At 39.4% G+C, this 18291-nt stretch overlaps 3 protein-coding genes across 3 annotated transcripts; all 3 read left to right on the forward strand.

The window, feature by feature from the left end:
- The first annotated feature begins 3862 nt into the window (after positions 1 to 3862).
- On the forward strand, positions 3863 to 12381 carry LOC128605014 (delta(3,5)-Delta(2,4)-dienoyl-CoA isomerase, mitochondrial-like). The gene is made up of 4 exons (XM_053620123.1): positions 3863 to 4894; positions 5426 to 5514; positions 12096 to 12215; positions 12369 to 12381. The coding sequence occupies exons 1-3, from the start codon at positions 4767 to 4769 to the stop codon at positions 12152 to 12154; spliced, it is 276 nt and encodes a 91-aa protein (XP_053476098.1). The 5' UTR covers positions 3863 to 4766; the 3' UTR covers positions 12155 to 12215; positions 12369 to 12381.
- A 219-nt stretch (positions 12382 to 12600) lies between these two features.
- On the forward strand, positions 12601 to 15928 carry LOC128605000 (E3 ubiquitin-protein ligase UBR2-like). The gene is made up of 3 exons (XM_053620106.1): positions 12601 to 12726; positions 15415 to 15598; positions 15720 to 15928. The coding sequence occupies exons 1-3, from the start codon at positions 12601 to 12603 to the stop codon at positions 15866 to 15868; spliced, it is 459 nt and encodes a 152-aa protein (XP_053476081.1). The 3' UTR covers positions 15869 to 15928.
- A 21-nt stretch (positions 15929 to 15949) lies between these two features.
- LOC128605001 (E3 ubiquitin-protein ligase UBR2-like) lies at positions 15950 to 17822 on the forward strand. The gene is made up of 5 exons (XM_053620107.1): positions 15950 to 15954; positions 16125 to 16188; positions 16298 to 16420; positions 16499 to 16562; positions 16704 to 17822. Exons 1-5 carry the CDS (start codon positions 15950 to 15952, stop codon positions 16922 to 16924), a joined length of 477 nt encoding a protein of 158 aa, XP_053476082.1. The 3' UTR covers positions 16925 to 17822.
- Positions 17823 to 18291: the final 469 nt, after the last annotated feature.

The following is an 18291-nucleotide window of genomic DNA, read 5'->3' on the forward strand; positions in this document are numbered from 1 at the left end:
TATAAAATGCACAGTTCTGAGAACACTATATACCTATACTGTGAAATCAAGTACATGTGTGTGTGTTAGAATGCGTTATAGCTTTGGAAAAAAAAACTTCTTGAATCTATTAGTCCTTTTCTGATGCACCTTGTAACGTCTCCCTGAGCGGCAACAGATTAAACAGATCAGAGCCAGGGTGAGAGCTTGTCCTTAATTGATGTTTTTCCTCTGCAGAGGCAACGGAGGTGTAAATATCCACAGGAGGGGAGACGTAATAAATACACTATAAATGTGATTACTTGATGACCGTAGACAAAACTCTATACATGTGAAATGTTTTGTTGAAGTCAGATGAATCTCTGATGTACAGAATCTTCAACAGAGTTCTGCAGAAAAGATTTTGAATGCCTGTCATTCACCAGAACAAATTGCAGTTGAACAGTCTGTCTAAAAGAAAAAATCTAAACAGACAATATAAAAATTCCTGCAGTGTGAATAAAGCCTTTGTATTGCTTTTAGCAAACATGTCTAGTACTCTCGGTTCAATGTACACAATTTACCCCATTAAATGCATTTTGGAAATTGTTCCACATGGCCTTTAAGTGTGAATATTCACTGTATGCCAAATAAGTAATCAAAAAATGGAATGGATTTTTGTTTTCTTCTCTAATGGACCATTAATCACAATTATAAAAGATGATGCATCAGGTACAAAGTATCCGAGGCCCCCCCACCCCTTTTTTCCCCCACAATGGTTGCATGACTTTTGCTACACCATTTCCACTGTGTGTGTTACAAATCACTTTGAGGTAAAGCACTGCCTGCTGCGAAGCCCTATTGGATCTGCTCCGTTTTTTAAATTATTAATAATAATTATTATTATTATTAATTTGCTCACTCTATCTCTGACTCTCTCTCTCTCTCTCTCTCTCTCTCTCTCTCTCTCTCTCACTTCCCAGAGTAAAGAGTAAAAGAGTGTGAGAATGCACAGCGAGAATGCAATTCCAAATCTGTAACGTGTAATTTTACGCTATCAGAAGGAGGGACACGTTCAATCTTGGTCTTTAATTAGATTTCTGGCAACGAAGGGGTGTGTGTGTGTGTGTGTGTGTGTGTGTAAAACAATAAACATGCATGATGTATATTATGATCAGATCGTATACGTGATTATAAGCAGATTATACCTCTAATCTCATAAGGGATTAAAAATGGAAACCGAGCTTCTGCACATCAGTAATAATAATAATAAGTGGTATGACGTGATCAGTGGATCGATGAGGCTCTCTCTGAGGCTCTCTCTGAGGCTCTCTCTGAGTCACTCAGCATTTCGTCTTCTCTCCACACCGTCATGTGTCTTTCCTTTTCTCCCGTCCGTGGCTCCGAGACGTGCTGACGTTCAGGTCTGGCAGGATGTTCCATGATTGACACCTCCAGGGGAGTCAGGCTGATCGAGTACAAAGTGTTTATATGTGCTAAAGGAAAGAGATCTGGTGGAAAGTCAGAGTTATAGAGTTATAGTGCTGAGAAAAGTCTGTAAAGAAAAAACAAATGTTTTTATAAGGTTTTCATTTCTTTGATTCACCCTCGTATATTAATGCACTTGTTCTTACATGTTATCGTTCCTAAAGTAGCTGATAATCAAGGATGGGGTTGTGTGATGCGTTACCATGACCACCTGTTATTGTTATGCGTGCGTACATAATACGGGAACGCTTTAAGTGACCATTCCCATAATAGTTTATGGTTTCTGAGGCCCTCATTGTATCTGCATTATTATAACGTGTTGCACTGGGGAGCTGTTTACCAAACAGTCAGTAAACCCTGCTGGAAGTGTCTTTTTTTTATTTTATTTTTATTTATTTTATTTTTATTTTTTGCCCCCTATCACTTTCTGTGCGAGGGTGGAGTGAGTGTTCTCAGTCCCGTCTCGGGCTGAACCATCACAGCTCTATTAAAATTGTCATCAAGTCTGAACATTAGAACCCAGCTTCCTTTTTTTTCAAGAACACACTATATGGCCAAAAGTTTGTGGACACCTGACCGTCACACCCGTACAGTATACGCTTGTTGAACATCCCATATCATGTTTATGCTGCAATGAAGATTCAGTGAACTGCAGGCTGGTGACTGATTTCAGCACCAAGGACAGCACCAGCTGAGGCCTGAATCATTATGAGAGCCTGAGAGAAACAAGTCACTCTCTCTCTCTATTTCTTTCTCTTTCTGACTGTCTGATTGTCTTTCCATCTCTCTCTTGATTGGTCTTTGTCTCACTCTCTGTGTATGTGTGTCTCACTGTCGTCTCTATCTTCGGTCTCTCACTTTCTGTCTGTCTGTCATTCTCTCTCACTTTCTATTCTCTCTCACTTTCTTTCTGTCTGACTGCCTTTCTGTCTCTATTGATCTGTGCCTCTCTCTCTCTCTCTCTCTCTCTCTCTCTCTCTCTCTCTGGGAGTGCGTGCGTGGGAGGACAGAGCGCGGTTCTGAGACAAAATCTTTTCAAAATGTTTGGTAAACAGAGCAAATGATGTACTGCACACAATCATACACAAAGACCAATCATACTGTATAAAAGACAGATCTATTACAGAGAATCTGCATCTAGTAAGGGACTTGTATGACCATGCGTATGACAACAAGATTGAAATGGGCTTTTTACCATTAGATCAGGAGAAAGCTTTTGACCGGGTCGAACATGTTTTTCTTTTTAACACCCTAAAGGCTTTCGGTTTTGGTGAAAATTTTATCTCAATGATGAGGCTATTATACTCTGAAGCTACATTTATGATAAAAGTGGCCGGTGGCTTAAGTACTGCTGTGAAGGCTCAGAGGGGTATCAGGCAGGGCTGCCCCCTGTCGGGCCAACTTTACAGCATAATTATTTAACCCCCGGCTATATAAGCTTAGGAAAGAATTAACAGGTCTACAAATCGACACTCTAAACTGTCAACAACCCACCAAATTATCTGCATGTGCGGATGATATCACAGTTTTAATTAGAGGTGATGTTAAGGTGGTAAAATACGCTCTGGAGTGTTATGGAAAAGCTTCATCTGCAAAAGTCAACTGGCATAAGAGTGATGCCGTGTGGTCAAGCTGTTAAAAGTCCATCACTTCCTGGCATCATGGACTCTATCAAATATCAACAGATATTAAATGAAAACCTGACTGACTCTGCCAGAAAGATTAAAATGGGCTGTGGTTGGATCTTCCAGTAGGACAACGATCCAAACATACATCAAAATCAACACACAAACGGTTTACTGACCACAAAATCAACAAATGAATAAAACACCACAGACTTGTTCTAGGAAAATATATTTACTGATGGGGTGGCATGTTCTTCAGCTCAACGTGGAGTTAACAGCACATCCCAAAGTGTTTTATTCCGCTTGCAACACAGCAGCTTGGCAGCACTAACAATTTGTTAAAAAAAATTAATAAAAATCAGCCATAACATTAAAACCACCTGACTAATGTGCAGGTCCTCCTTGTGCCGCTAAAACAGCTCTTACTCGTCGAGGCATGGACGCCACAAGACCTCTGAAGGTGTGCTGTGGTTTCTGGCACCAAGACCATAGTTCCTTTAAGTCCTGTAAGATGCAAGGTGGGCCTCCGTGGATCAGACTTGTTTGTCCAGAACATCCCACAGGTGCTCAATTGTATTGACATCTGGGGAATTTGGTGGCAGTCAACTCCTTGAACTCTGTCATGTTCCTCAAACCATTCCTGAACCATTTTTTGTAGTGTGTCAGGGAACATTATTCCGCTGAAGGAGACCACTGCCATTAGGGAATTTTGTTGCCATGAAGAGGTGTACGTGGTCTGCAACAGTATTGGGTAGGTGGTAGGTGTCAAAGTATATTAACATCCACACAAAAGCCAGGACCCGAGGTTTCCCAGCAGAACATTGCCCAGAACATCACACTGCCTCTGCTAGCTTTTGCTGCCCACTCGCATCAGTGAGCCTTGGGCGCCCTTGACCCTGTCACCAGTTCACCAGTTGACCTTCCATGGGCCACTTTTGGTAGGTACAAGACCTGCCGTTTTGGCAATGCTCAGACCCAGTTATCTAGACGTCACAGTTTGGCCCTTATCGAAGTTGCTTAGATCCTTACACTTGCCCATTTTTCCCCACCCGTTCTCTTGGTGCCTGATATACCCCACCCCTGGGTGCTGTTGAAATGAAATAATCAAAGTTCTTCACTTCACCTGTCAGTGGTTTTACTGTTGTAGCTGATCGGTGAATAGTTGCATTTAATGTTGTAGAATGAAAACACATTCCTGTTCTCACTTGTGTTAGCATGTTGTAACAGCTGTTCTTCCCTCACCTATTGTGTGGTGTGTTTATTTCTTTATTTTTATTTATTTATTTTATTTAAAAAAACAAAACTTTTTTTTTAATTATATAAAACAAAGCAAAAATGCTGCTTGTCATGTTACCGATAGGGCCACAAAAATGTCCTCTGTGCTGATGTCTTGGCTGTATCTGAAAACTTGTAGCTTTACCCCTGACTTTTACTGTGTTGACACTGGAGATTCCTTTCAGAAATGCTCCATTAAAGTCTCCTAACATAAACCCACTAGGCCTAAGATGATTTATGCATTGTAGCACCAAACAAAGGTTTCGGTCACTTTTCTGTCTGTAAATTGTCCATCACTGTGTATGGGGCCATGGTCTTGTGTCCTTTATTCATCTCCGTAAATAGTCATCATATTAACCTGTTGACTGGTGTTTATCAGACTGGAGCCTGTGGTTTCCTACTCTGAACGCTGTTCAAGACATGTTGACTTCAGGAGGCCCCACTCCGCCCTTCACCACCCTGTCAGTCACCCACCCAGCCAATCACATCACTCCTGTAGAGCTGCACCGACCAGAGAAACACAACGCCATGAGCAAGGCCTACTGGAGGTATGTTTTTCCATCAAATAAAGGACATAACTACTGGGTTTTCCAAAAGTCTCCATACATAAGGGACTGTTTGCCAGTACCAGGTCGGTTGTGCCTTCGTCAGTGGATGTGCACTTCTCGGTTGGTCTGCAACACTTGCAGTCTTTTTGAATTTGTTAATAAGTTTGGAAACTGTGTTGTATGTTTGCTGTGTTCGCCATGTTTCCTGTTAGTCCATCGCAACCTTGCCACAGCTTCCTGATCCAGGCATGAGAATGATTTCAATACATTCTTCTCTTGTCAAAAGCGTTCTTAAAGGCTATCTGGGGGGGGGAAATGAAAGTATGAAAAAAAAAAATTTTTTTTGGAAGACATTTAGGTAAAAAAAAAAAAAAAAGTGTTAATTTCCCCCATGTATAATTCTGCTTTGTTGCATTGGACGTCTTTGTTTTGTTATATAAGGTGTTGGCTTTATACTCCGTTATAGGCAACTTTGCATAATAACATTAGTGCTTTTTTTTTGTTTTTTTTTTTTGTTTTTTTCCCCTACAGTGAAATGATCGAATGCTTTAATCAGATTGCTGAAGACTCAGAGTACCGTGTGGTGGTGGTCTCGGGTGCAGGGAAAATCTTCACTGCAGGTACAGCAATATGATATTTTTTTTTCAGAATTGGAAATATGCTTTAATTTTTATGTGGGTTTGCAGTGCTTTTACTCTCATAGCTGTTCATTATTATAATAAGCAATGGCTCCATGTGCTATAACCACAACACTAAGTGAAGTTAATTTAACATGCATCCTTATTCGTTCCTAGTGCAGAATGTATTAAACTTCAAGTTTAGTAGTTAATAGTCTTTCTAATTAGGGATGTGCCAGGTATTCGAATACACATTTAACCTTTTGAGGTGCCATTAGTTAAGTCAAGTGGGTTTTTATTGTCATTCCTCTATATAGCTTGTATACACTGGAACAAAGAGACATTCCTTCCGGACCATGATGCAACACAGTTGTGTATTTGCACTTTAACTCACCCAGTCTTGCGTACTGTTCTGTGTGAGATGAGTGCAACACAATAAAAACACAAAACGGCAAATACACAGGACATGGACTGTAACTGTAAGCTACTGTGTAATGTAGCAGCACATGTATTGCAGCAATACTGGCAGCAGAAATAGTTCCCTAGTATAAAGTGACTGATGCAGCTATGTAAAGTCTTACTGGGTTAGTGCGGTGTGCAGTGGTATGAGTCTTACTGGGTGAGGTGTTTGACTAGCCCAGGTGAGCACTGTAATCTGACTGTCTCAGGGAAGAAACTGTTGCAGAGTCTGCTGGTGGTGGCACGGACGCTCCTGTACCTTCTGCCAGGTGGCAGGAGGGCGAATAGTCTGTGAAAGGGGTCCTCCACAATACTGGTGGCTTTGCGGATGCACCAGTAGTTGAAGGAGGTGTGTGGTGGGTAGAGAGACCCGATGATCTTTCCAGCTGTCCTCACAATTCGCTGTAGGGTCTTGTGGTTGGAGGCGGTGCAGTTCCCGTACTACACCGTGAGACAGCTGGTCAGGACACTCTCGATTGTCCCACTGTCGAAGGAGCATATTATTCGAATATTCAGGTGTCTGGGTATTGATTGTACCCTTTATTGGCATGAAGTCAATGAGAAAATCTGGTCAGGTCTAGCAGAACAGTTACCCCAGACATTGTGTAAGTTATAGGTGTTCATTATTTATCATGATGATTAATTGATTTTAGTGACAACATATTTTTTATTGCACTTTCACATTTAAGTTTTCTCATGCCACAATATAACACACAAGTAGGCATGAGAACTTGAGCTGGTCAATTATGACAGAATTTAGGAACATAGTGTGAGCCATGACATTAATTTACCTTCTGATAAACTAAATGTAATATTTCCAGTTCATTTTACAGACTGTATGCACAAAAACAACTGTGAACCTGTTTGAAGTCTGCTCCTCTTAAATATATTTAAAGCTGCACTATTAGACATTTCCACTGTCATGGTTCCGGGCTGGAGTCAGTTCTCGAACCGCTCTGTGTGTATTGTGTAGATATCTGAATAATCTCATATAGGATGTGATTGGGTGAGTTCATTTACCCGTCAGATGCAAAGCGCTTTAGTTTAATGGTGTTCATTACTGATGCTCCGATCAGGATTTTTACAGATGATACTGATCCAGATACCAATCTATTTTTATTTAAACTTTAATCAGGAAGTCTATCATAACAGTTAAATGTAAGCTCTCTGCTCCTGGTCACTGTTAACTGAATAAAATAATAGCAATGAGAAATACTGTTGGTTAATTGATAAATATACAGCATAAAATATTTATTTTAAAATATCTTGAACAATAGAGTCCTAATTAAAAGTAGACTAACACAAAAATGATCCATATTAGGAAAAAGGCTAATAGCTTTCTAAGGAAATAGTGATCTAAGGTTAGGGTCAAATTGATATTAAATGCAACCCATAGTAATTAAACATTATTTCATTTCTCATTTTATTTATATTTTATGAAGGTATTATAATATCTATTTTTTTAAAATATATATATATATATATATATATATATATATATATATATATATATATATATATATATATATTAAATGATTTATTTTAACTAAGCACATTTTCTGTCTTTACATTTTAGTAGTTTTATTTTTGTTTCAGTTTTAGATCGTTTCCCCAGTACAGTGTTGCCATGTCTGCTGATAATATTGTGTTTTGGGGGGATAAATCAAAACATGGAAACTGGAGTTGACTTTTCTAGTGATATCTGGCAACCGTGAGTTTAAATGGAGTGAATTAGAGTTAGTGAAGGAGAGCGGCAGTGTACTGTATGTTTACAGACGGAACAGTTGCTACTCTTGATTGTGATTGGTGAGGAATTATTTAATAAAGAAGTCTGAATTAAACCCACCTTGTAACGTTATTATTAATTTACTCCGCCCGAAGCCGCTGTGTCTACACGAGCAGGTGAAAGTTCAGGTCATTTTGCGGGATCAATAAAAGATGGCGGTTGTGAGATCGGAGAGTTGAGAGAAGCAGATGATGTAGAGTTACTCACTTCATCATAATGGCTTCTTTGCAGTATTTCCACACTTGTACAGTGGACTGAGGAGATGAAAAGCAGTGTGAAAGTAACTGTTGCGCGGTGTAGATGTATTTTGGACTTCCTGTAGTTTTAATTCCGATTGTATTATACAACTCCGAACAGGTCACTTGCACCGGTGTGAATAAATATTTATTCACAGTCGCACAAAGTACTTTTCAGTCACAAATGCGAGTGAAATGGTTGCACCGTAGAGCCCCGAGTTTATCTGCAAAGTTTGTTTCCCACTCAGCGTGATTAGGTTTAATGTCCCCGACAACCTCTGAAGTGCTATTTAGCATCGTGCTAATTTCATGATTTCCCCTCGCTCTGGAGCTCGAAGCGAAGCTAGCAACTCGAGGGCTAAAATGCTAATTCCGTTTCGGGGTTTTGGCACTACAAAATGACGTCATCCCTGCGCCACTCTATGGTGATTGGCTGTAGTGTAGGAGCCGCTTGATTTGATCTGCAGTGGAGTTTTCTGTGAGCGGAGGACGGAATTTAAATGTCAATATCGCAGTCGATCATGTTCATTTAATCGTGGGCAGTCAAAATCGTAATCGCGATCGATATTCCATTAATTGTGCAGCCCTAATCTGCACTAAAGAAGTTTCGGGAGCAAGCAGTTCACATTTTCAACTATGAAGTCTGCAGGACAGACAAGTGCTACAGTGCATTTACAATAGCTCTCAGTATAGCTCCATTCAAATATTCAGCAACAATGGACACATCAGCCACCTTGGGTTTGCAGATTGAGCTCATTTTAAACCAGACACCAGAGAGAGACATTAGCTGAGAGACATGAGGTCATTTCCAGTAAGGGAACATAGTGAGTATCGATGCTCCCTGGTTTTTGTGGTGCGTTGTGGGATTTTTTAGGGAGCAAACGTTCCAGTGCACTGGAAGGATTTTGCAATTGAGACAACACTTAAAATGGCTGACTCCCTGGTCTCTTGAACCCATACCCTAAACCCAACAGGAAGTCAGCATTTTGATTTTTCTCTTGATTTTTTCCTCCGTTTTTTGCCATTTCCAGGCCTCGTACTTTAACGTACTCCTCCTGTAGCTTTCATCAGATCGGCATCACATTCGGTCAGTCTCATCTAAAGGCATTGACGATGCTAAATTGCGAAGCTTTTGAATTTTTGCTGCTCACCGTGGGCGTGGCGCTCTCACAAATTTAGAAGTTTCACCATGAAAAAGGAAGTTGTTATAACTCAAACATAGAATGTCCAATCTAGGGATGTCACGATACCAAAAATCTAGTAGTCGGTACCAGCAAAAATACACGATACTCAATACCACTTTGTGTATAAATAAATAATACTTTTAACTCCTTTATTTAAACACTTGAGCATTATAAAAAACAACAGTCACATAATATAAAAAAGCAATTACAAAATAGATATATAATAAATATGTAGGCATAAAATGTTTTTTCTTCAAGATGTTCTGAAATGAGGTCTGGTTTCGGTGTATAGTTTGGGGATCTCTGTATACATGAAGTAATTTTTGCCTGGTATCTGGGGTTGAACGAGAGAGAGAGAGAGGGGCGGGGGAGAAGGTGGAGCAATCACATTTTAGCCCAGAACCTTTAGCTTGCCTTTGCCAGGAGGTTCAGACTTGGCTTTCAACAAGATAAAGAGCCAAGCATACTTCCAAATGAACACCAAAATGCTTCAAGAAACTCAAAATCAGTGTTTTACAATGAGCTTAAAATGTCCTCCATGGTGGCATGGACCAGGACCCCTCGGTCTGCAGCATTACAGGAAGATTTCAGGTTAGACATTATGGGAAGAGTCTCGGTGCTGTTATTGTCTCTGGGGCAGATATCAGTTAACATAGTAACCCCTTCCCTGGAGAGAACAGCATTACAATTCTGAAAACAGTTTTTGTAAATAATAATTCACTACTTAAAGCATGTACCCGAGCTCCTGCTACGCAGTAACTAAAACTGTCTGCAACTCACGTGTTACTTCATTCTTTAGTTCCTTCTCTTAAGTGTAGAGCCTCTGTCAGATTGTTTGTTAGTGTCTCTCATAAGAACTTCCCCAGAGTAGGACAACTGGCAAAACATTACTTGTGTATTCAAGCCACAAGCTCCCCCTCTGAGAGGGTATTTAGTACAGGTGGCAACATTGTCACATGTAAAAGGGCATCTTTGAAGCCAGATAATGTAGACCAGCTTGTATTTCTTGCTAGAAACCTCTAGAGCCTGTCATAGGGTGTCATCAACCCCCAACAATGTCCCTGCCCCAGCAACATGTGTTCTTGTTATTGCTCACACTTTTTCTGTTTTCTTCAGCAACTCTGAGCATTTTTCATAATTTTTTTATCCTGGCTGAAGCACTTTTATTTCAATCTATAAGAATAAAATAGTAATAAGTTAAAGATATTAATATTGACAAAGGTGAGAGTTTTGTTTATTTGACAGTGATTTCACATTTCTTGTTTGTATGAAGGTTAAATTCAAAATAATTTTTTTAATTTCTAAATTATTATATAGTTTTATAGGAGGAGGTTTCATAGACTTGGCATTCATTTTACAGAAGTTTGAAGGTACAGACATCTGTTGTGGGCGTCCTTGGCAGTTTTTCTGAGGATTTATATTGTTCATATCGATATCGGAGTTATATCGTATCGACCGAAATTAAGCAATATATCGTGATCTACATTTTGGCCATATCGTCCAGCCCTACATGAAGGATGACCATGACAGGGAGTTCTCCATTACCTGTCAGTGCAAATTTTCACCGTGCCTTCGTGTCCTGACCTGTTTCTGATAGAGAGAAAGTGTGGTGCATTATGAAGCGCAAAAGAGTGCAACCAAGGCACTGTATAGTTGTGCAGCTGAAGAAATCTATAACGGATGAATGGTAGAAAATCCCGCTTGTTAATAAAAGAAATGGTGATGTTACACAGTGTTAAACAACTTTTTAGGAGTTTGTTGCAGTCATCAGATGTGAAATGAGTGTGAATTCAATTTATTTTTTAAATATTCAAAGTACAACATCAAATAATGTGTTTTCAATATAGTACAGGGTGAATTGAATTTTCAAATGTCTCTTTGGTTTTGGGGTTTGTTTGTTTTGTTTTTTTTGCATTTCCCATATTGTCCCAGCCTTTTTGGAATTGGGGTTATAGATAAAGAGAACCCAATTAAACTAATGAGACAAAAATATAATACTTCATCATTTATATATTGAGGGAAATGAACCAATATTACATATCTGTGAGTGGCAAAAGTATGTGAACACTTGCTTTCAGGATATGGGGTGACCCCCTTGTGCAGCAATAACTGCAACTAAACAGTTCCGGTAACTGTTGATCAGTCCTGCACATCGGCTTGGAGGAATTTTAGCTTCAAGTCTGGGATGTTGGTGGGTTTCCTCACATGAACTGCTTCCTTCAGGTCCTTCCACAACATTTCTAGTGGATTAAGGTCAGGACTTTGACTTGAACATTCCAAAACATTCACTTAATTCATTCTACCAAAAATGGTTAAAGAAGAAAAGTGTGTTTAAGGTTGTTTTCTTGCTGCATGACCCACTTTCTCTTGAGATTCAGGCAAATTAACTGCTAATCTTCGAGGTTCTTACTCTAAGGTTAGAAGTACAATATTTGTGCCACTCACAGATTTGTAATATTGCATCATTTTCCTCAATAAATAATTGACCAAGTATAATATTTCAGTCTGGTTTGTTTAATTGGGTTCTTGTCTACTTTTAGGACTTGTGTGAAAATCTGATGTTTTAGGTCTCATTTATGCAGAAATATAGAAAACTTTCACATTTCAAGCTCCACTGTATCTGGTGTGCAGTGGCTTTGGTATCATGTACGTGTTGGGAGAAACAGTCTTCTTAGATTCACTCAATTCTGAATGTTCACACTTTAACTGTTCTTCCCCCCAGTTGTATAGTGAATATACAGCTTAATAGAATGATTAAAGATCTAGCAGCAAGGTCATTTTCCCTATTTGGGGAAAACATTTATTATTAAAGTAGGGTTGAACGAAGTGCACTTCATTTGACTATTTATTGGAATTGTAACAAAATGTTAACTTTATCACTATTAGAAGTACCGATTTGTGGTCTTATCCTCATTACAGGCACGGATGCTGATCACAGAGGAGAGCCTGATGACCACGATCGTCCGCACACTCCATGATCACCTGAGACATCGAGACCAGCAGGGACGATTTCAGTTTGAACTCTACAGTGCACAAAAGGTCTTTAAATTCCGCAGGGTCCAGAGTCTTATAGAAGACCTCAAGTAGGGCTGGAAAAAAGCAGAATGTGTTACACTGTCTGTCAGAGAATATCATTATTAATGATAATTAATAGCTAATCATTCTCATTAAACTTTTTTTTTTAAAACTCAGATATGTCCTGATTAGCCGTCCAACAGAGTGGACCGACAAGCTCAGGGAGAAGTTTCTGGAAGGACTTGATGCTTTCTTGGAGCTGCTCAAGTGCATGCAGTGTGTTTGTGTGTTTGTATAAGCCATGTTAACTTGCAGTTATTGATGTAATGATCATGTGGGGTGAAATATAGCCATGTTGTTTAATATCAGTAGTATAATGTGTGTTGGGGATTTGTGATTTCTGCAGGGTATGGACCCAGTAGTACGCGACGTGGACCAAGACATAGAGATGGAACCATTGTGGGTGACAGTCTTCACATTGCAGATGAAGCTCACACACATTATCTCAGTGATGCAAGAGTGGTGTGCCAGTGATGTGAGTACTAACACACTCACCAGTACTAGTATAATACAATGTGTGCACACTCTACAGGAGTTCTGGTAGTGCGACCATAGCAGCAAATGCACATATTATTCCTGCACAAACTAAAACCAACAAGATCTGTCTGAAGATCACAGGACTTTTGTCTTTGTCATGTCTTTGAGGTGTATGGAAATGATTGGCTCCGAGTAGGGATTTCTTGAAGGTCAAAGTTCTACATGTGGTTGTAAATTTAAATCTATATATGGAAGCCTTCAAATAAGAAGGAAGTATTCGACGTGCAGGAAGTGGACAAAATAACTAACAGTACATGAAAAAGCATCTTGACAAGCACAGCTATTGTGTATGGGTGAATCGTTGTGCCAGCTAACAGCATGCAGCCACTATAAAAATGGTCTGAAAATGATCCCTTAATGAGTTTTCAGAATTAACAGGCAACTGACAGAGCTCCAGTTCAGCTAAATAGTGGGTGTTGCAATCGCAGGTGCATCAGTCCCCAAAATTGGCTTGATGCGTTAGTCGGTCTTCCCGGTGTTACGTGGTGTTCGGCCACACAGCGATTACATCACTTGCCCGCTGCGGCATTGCCCGCACTGTCATTTTGCTTTTTTCTAGTAATAAAAATCATTTAGTTCAGTTAGGACGCTGCAATTAAAAACTGAGCGCGTTTGCTCAATTCATCATGAGCCGAAGGGTCAGAGTCGCAGCACGGATCAGATTTCATTCATCACTTAACGAGATTGAGGCGAGCTCACTGATGACGGGATGGCAAAAGATTTAGGTTCAGGAGTTCTATGTTTAATATAAGCGAGACCTGAAAGGGAGCTGCAAATGGCCTCAGTGCTTTTGGTGTTCACAGTACAGTTGGACTCGAAAGTGGACCCAGTTCTGCTTCTGGAAATTTTAGTGGTGATGAGATCTCTGATCACTTGGTGTTCACACTAACTCTTTTCCCATAGTTTAATAGTGACTATGCCATTCAAGATGGTTGCTTTACATGATACAGTCATTTGGCTGAAATGCTATGATTTGGCTGAAACACAGAGCAGTCAAAGCAGATTTAAAGTGAAATTCCAGAAGCATTTTTGATGCTCAACCATAAAAATCAGTTTATGCTTCATGCCATAGTGCTACTGGTTGATGTGGCTGGTTGGGGTAAACAAAATGCATGCATACACTACATATATTACCCACTTACTGTATACTGATTTATACTGTAACTATTGTTCCAGTCACTGACACAGTTCTGTTAATACTGATGCATAACAACTTAAGCTCTATAAAATTATTGCTATTACTACAGTGGCTCTATTAGTTAATGTCATGTTGCTAACGAAAATGCTGACATTATTGTAGGACCACATGATCCCAAAGTAAAACATCTGAGTTGTTTTTCTGTTAGGTAACGGAAAACTGTAGCTATACATGTACAGCAACTCTCAGGTTCTTTATCTACTGTATAAAGCAAACGTGAAGCAGACCGAGACTACTTTGTTTTCACAATGCACAAATCAATCAAAACCACAAAAGGTGGTCTGAGTACGGTTCATTTGTGGGTCCTTTTGGGGGGGTCTGAGATCACTTGAATGTTCACATATATATACGTTATATAGGCCCGAGACAGCTTTGAGTGCTCAAACGAACTAGGTGTGTAAACGCCGTTAATGTTTCAAAATCAAGGAAGAGTATATCAAACATAGACAAAAGGGTTCAGCAAAGAGGAACAGTGGTCGCAAGTCAAAGCTACTGACGAAGCTATTGTCAGTAGCTATGGACGAACATAGTAAAGCTATTAAATGAACATGTTCATGAACTAGGCTCAGCAAATCTGTGCATTATGAGCTTTGCAAAACCAGGGCTGCCATTCAGAAACCTTTTGCACCAAATGTCAATGCATGAAGAATCATAACCTGGTGTAAAGAACTCAAAACTTAGACTCATGAGAAATTGGAAATAATTGTTCAAGACCAGAAGATATGTATGCTACAAACACTTCTTCATGATGATAATCCCATGTCACATGATTGTACTACACTTGTATAAAACTGGTTTGGTGAACACTAACACAGTGGTCTCCTAAATCACCAGGTTTAAACATCATTGACCCTTTTATGGGAGTATCTGGAATGCAGACTCAGTAGATGTCCGTCTCCTTTATCTCTTAACGAACGGAGGGGTTTTCCTGGTGAAGAATGAAGAACATCCCAACACAATGCACTCAGGACTTGCGTGACTGCATTCCAAGAATTTTTCAAGCTGTTCTGTAGTCAAAGGGCTGCATGTAATCCTTATTAGGTCCTTAAATATTGTACCGATTAATATCGTTACAAGTTTCTTTTTTTGTCGACACCCTGTATGTGTGCATGTATGTTGTAGCCTGAAGTGATTTCTGACAAGATTTCTAGGTCATATGTAAATATTTATTATATTTATTGCTGGCTGCCTCACCTACGCTAACCTGAATTTCTGAGAGGATATAACGGCAACTTATAATAGCTGCCTTGAGCTAACAGAACAGGAGATCTGAATGCAGTCATAAAACTACTTTTCAGTGGCCCGGTACCTACTCCAACATCTGATGTGTGCATGACCTTGAGTTTATCAATCAAAGACGCACCCTGCAATTTGCCTTTTGCATAAGGACTGTCCATGCTGAGCCTGTTATGTGCTATATATTTGCAGGAGTGGGTGCTAATTGAAGCCTGTAAGAAGTGCCTAACAGTTCTGACTCACTGCCACAGCGGTTTTACTGATGGAGAACAACCCATCACTCTTAGTATGTGTGGACACTCAGTGGACACCATCCGCTGCTGTGTCTCACAACAGAAAGTCAGCATTCACCTACCGGTGTCTAGATTGCCTGCAGGTAGGAGACCGAATGTACCAAGTTTATCAAAAGTGTGTACTTCAGTGTTTCTTGAAATTGAGGATTTTAAACTTAATTTCTGCTTTTTATTTACTTATTTATTTTATTTTATTTTATTAAGGACTTCATGCTCTCCTTAGCAAGACAGAAGTGACTTGCAGTTTACAGGTATGTATGCTGGTGGTGGTTGGTGTATGTGAGAATATTTGTACCAACAAATGTGGTGTGTCCTTTTCCACAGTGTGTACTGAGTCCCCCAATGGTGATTGAGCACCCACTTTGCTGCCTGGTTCTCTGTGCACAGGTGCATGCTGGGATGTGGACGAGAAATTAAACATTATCCAATCAGGTATGCTGTAACAAATGAAATATTTTTAAATGTGTTTGTATTGTTTAGCACTATAAAATGCAAAACTATAAACAACCCCCCCTTTTTTTTAAATTATATATATATATATATATATATATATATATATATATATATATATATATAAATAAAAAAAATTATTATTATTTTTTTTAACAGGTCAACAACTACCAATGTGAAGTGTAGGCTTGAGATGTTTGATAAGGACCTCATGATGCTCCAGGTTGGCATTTTGTATTTTTTTGTGTGTATTTGTATTATTTATATATATTATTTATATAATGAAAATGAGAATAATTTTCTGACCAATGATTCTGGTGTACTGTGAGCAGGTGGGGGCTTCCATGATGGATCCCAACCACTTTCTGATGATTGTGCTCAGTCTTTTTGAGCTCTTTCATATCGTTAGTTCAGCCGACTGCAGGAAAAGATACAACATCGAGAACACGGATAAGGTGTGTAATACATGTTTTCAGTAACTGCCTTTTCTGCATTGAGTGGTTCTCACAGTTTATGGGTAATTTTCTGTTCAGGATGTAGTCCAGCAGAACAGCACTTTAATAGAAGAGATGCTTCACCTCATTATAATGGTTGTGGGTGAGTACAGACCGTTTTGGAAGCAAATTAAAGACGTGGATAGGGCGTTTTATTTGTTATGTATATTTGTAATAATACACAGCCAGAAGGGTATGTGTGCCTAATAATTGTGTGTATTATTGCTATCTGTGTGTGTCTTAGGTGAGCGGTTTACACCAGGCATTGGGCATGTAGAAGACTGTGATGAACTAAACAGAGAAATCATACATCGGCTTTGTATTCGTCCCATGGCTCACAGTGAGCTGGTCAAGGCCTTGCCTGAAAATGTGAGTAGACGTACTCATGGAATTGTTCAATTAGTTATGGATTTTCTATGTGCTGCTGTCCAGTTATATTATATTATATCGAAAGCCTTCTTATGAAATGTGTTTCAAAGGCTTCATAAGTATTTTAGGAGAATAAAGAGACAGGAATGGACAGAGTCCTTGATAGTGTTGCACTGTTTAAGTTGGTGTCTCATTCTCCTTCCAGATGCTTCCTTCCTTCCTTCCAGATGCTTTTCTACAGAGTAGACAGGAACTTGATCCATGCATATGAATTCAGAAACTGCCCTATCCAGTTTCCTTGCTTCGTTTGAGTTTTGTCATATTTTCTGTGCCTTTTATTTTAATTTTCAGAGAGAGAGAGAGAGAGAGAGAGAGAGAGAGAGAGAGAGAGATATTATTAATTGGTGGTCGGTGGAGCAATCATATTTTAGCCCAGAATCTTTAGCTTGCCTTTGCCAGGAGGTTCAGACTTGGCTTTCAACAAGATAAAGAGCCAAGCATACTTCCAAATGAACACCAAAATGCTTCAAGAAACTCAAAATCAGTGTTTTACAATGAGCTTAAAATGTCCTCCATGGTGGCATGGACCAGGACCCCTCGGTCTGCAGCATTACAGGAAGATTTCAGGTTAGACGTTATGGGAAGAGTCTCAGTGCTGTTATTGTCTCTGGGGCAGACATCAGTTAACATTGTGACCCCTTCCCTGGAGAGAACAGCATTACAATTCTGAAAACAGTTTTTGTAAATGATAATTCACTACTTAAAGCATGTACCCGAGCTCCTGCTACGCAGTAACTAAAACTGTCTGCAACTCACGTGTTACTTCATTCTTTAGTTCCTTCTCTTAAGTGTAGAGCCTCTGTCAGATTGTGTGATTGATAAAGAAAAGCACATAAGTGACAAAATACCAGTTTGAGTGCCTAGTGGTCTAATCAGGAAATGCTCTTTGGAAGCTCAATATATGCACTTATCCATTTGCATTTTGATTCGGCTGTTAGTGCTGAGGATGTCCTTAAGGTGATGTGCTGCTTTTGGCAGATTTAGTAATTCTCTTTAGTCACATGAGCACTAATGGTTTTTCTAAATTTTTATGTTGTTTATTTTGGATACAGGCAGAGGAAGCTCAGCGAAAGCTTAAGAGACAGAATGGAGGGGACCCAGGTAAGCTATTTCTTCAGTGATTATAGTCATATCTTGCAACTTGCTTACTAGATCCCGTACCTACATGTTTGTTTAAACAGATTTGTCCAGGAGTAATTGAACCACTTCTAAATATAATCAATTCTTCCCTAAGCACTGGCTATGTACCTAAATCACTTAAATTAGCAGTTATTAAACCCTTGATTAAAAAACCTGATCTTGACCCGTCTCAATTGTCCAGCTATAGACCAATATCAAATCTCCCCTTCATCTCTAAGATTTTAGAAAAGGTTGTAGCAAAGCAGTTATGCTCGTACTTAGAT

The sequence above is a fragment of the Ictalurus furcatus genome, unplaced genomic scaffold (assembly GCF_023375685.1).
Source record: "Ictalurus furcatus strain D&B unplaced genomic scaffold, Billie_1.0 scf7, whole genome shotgun sequence".
NCBI lineage: Eukaryota > Metazoa > Chordata > Actinopteri > Siluriformes > Ictaluridae > Ictalurus > Ictalurus furcatus.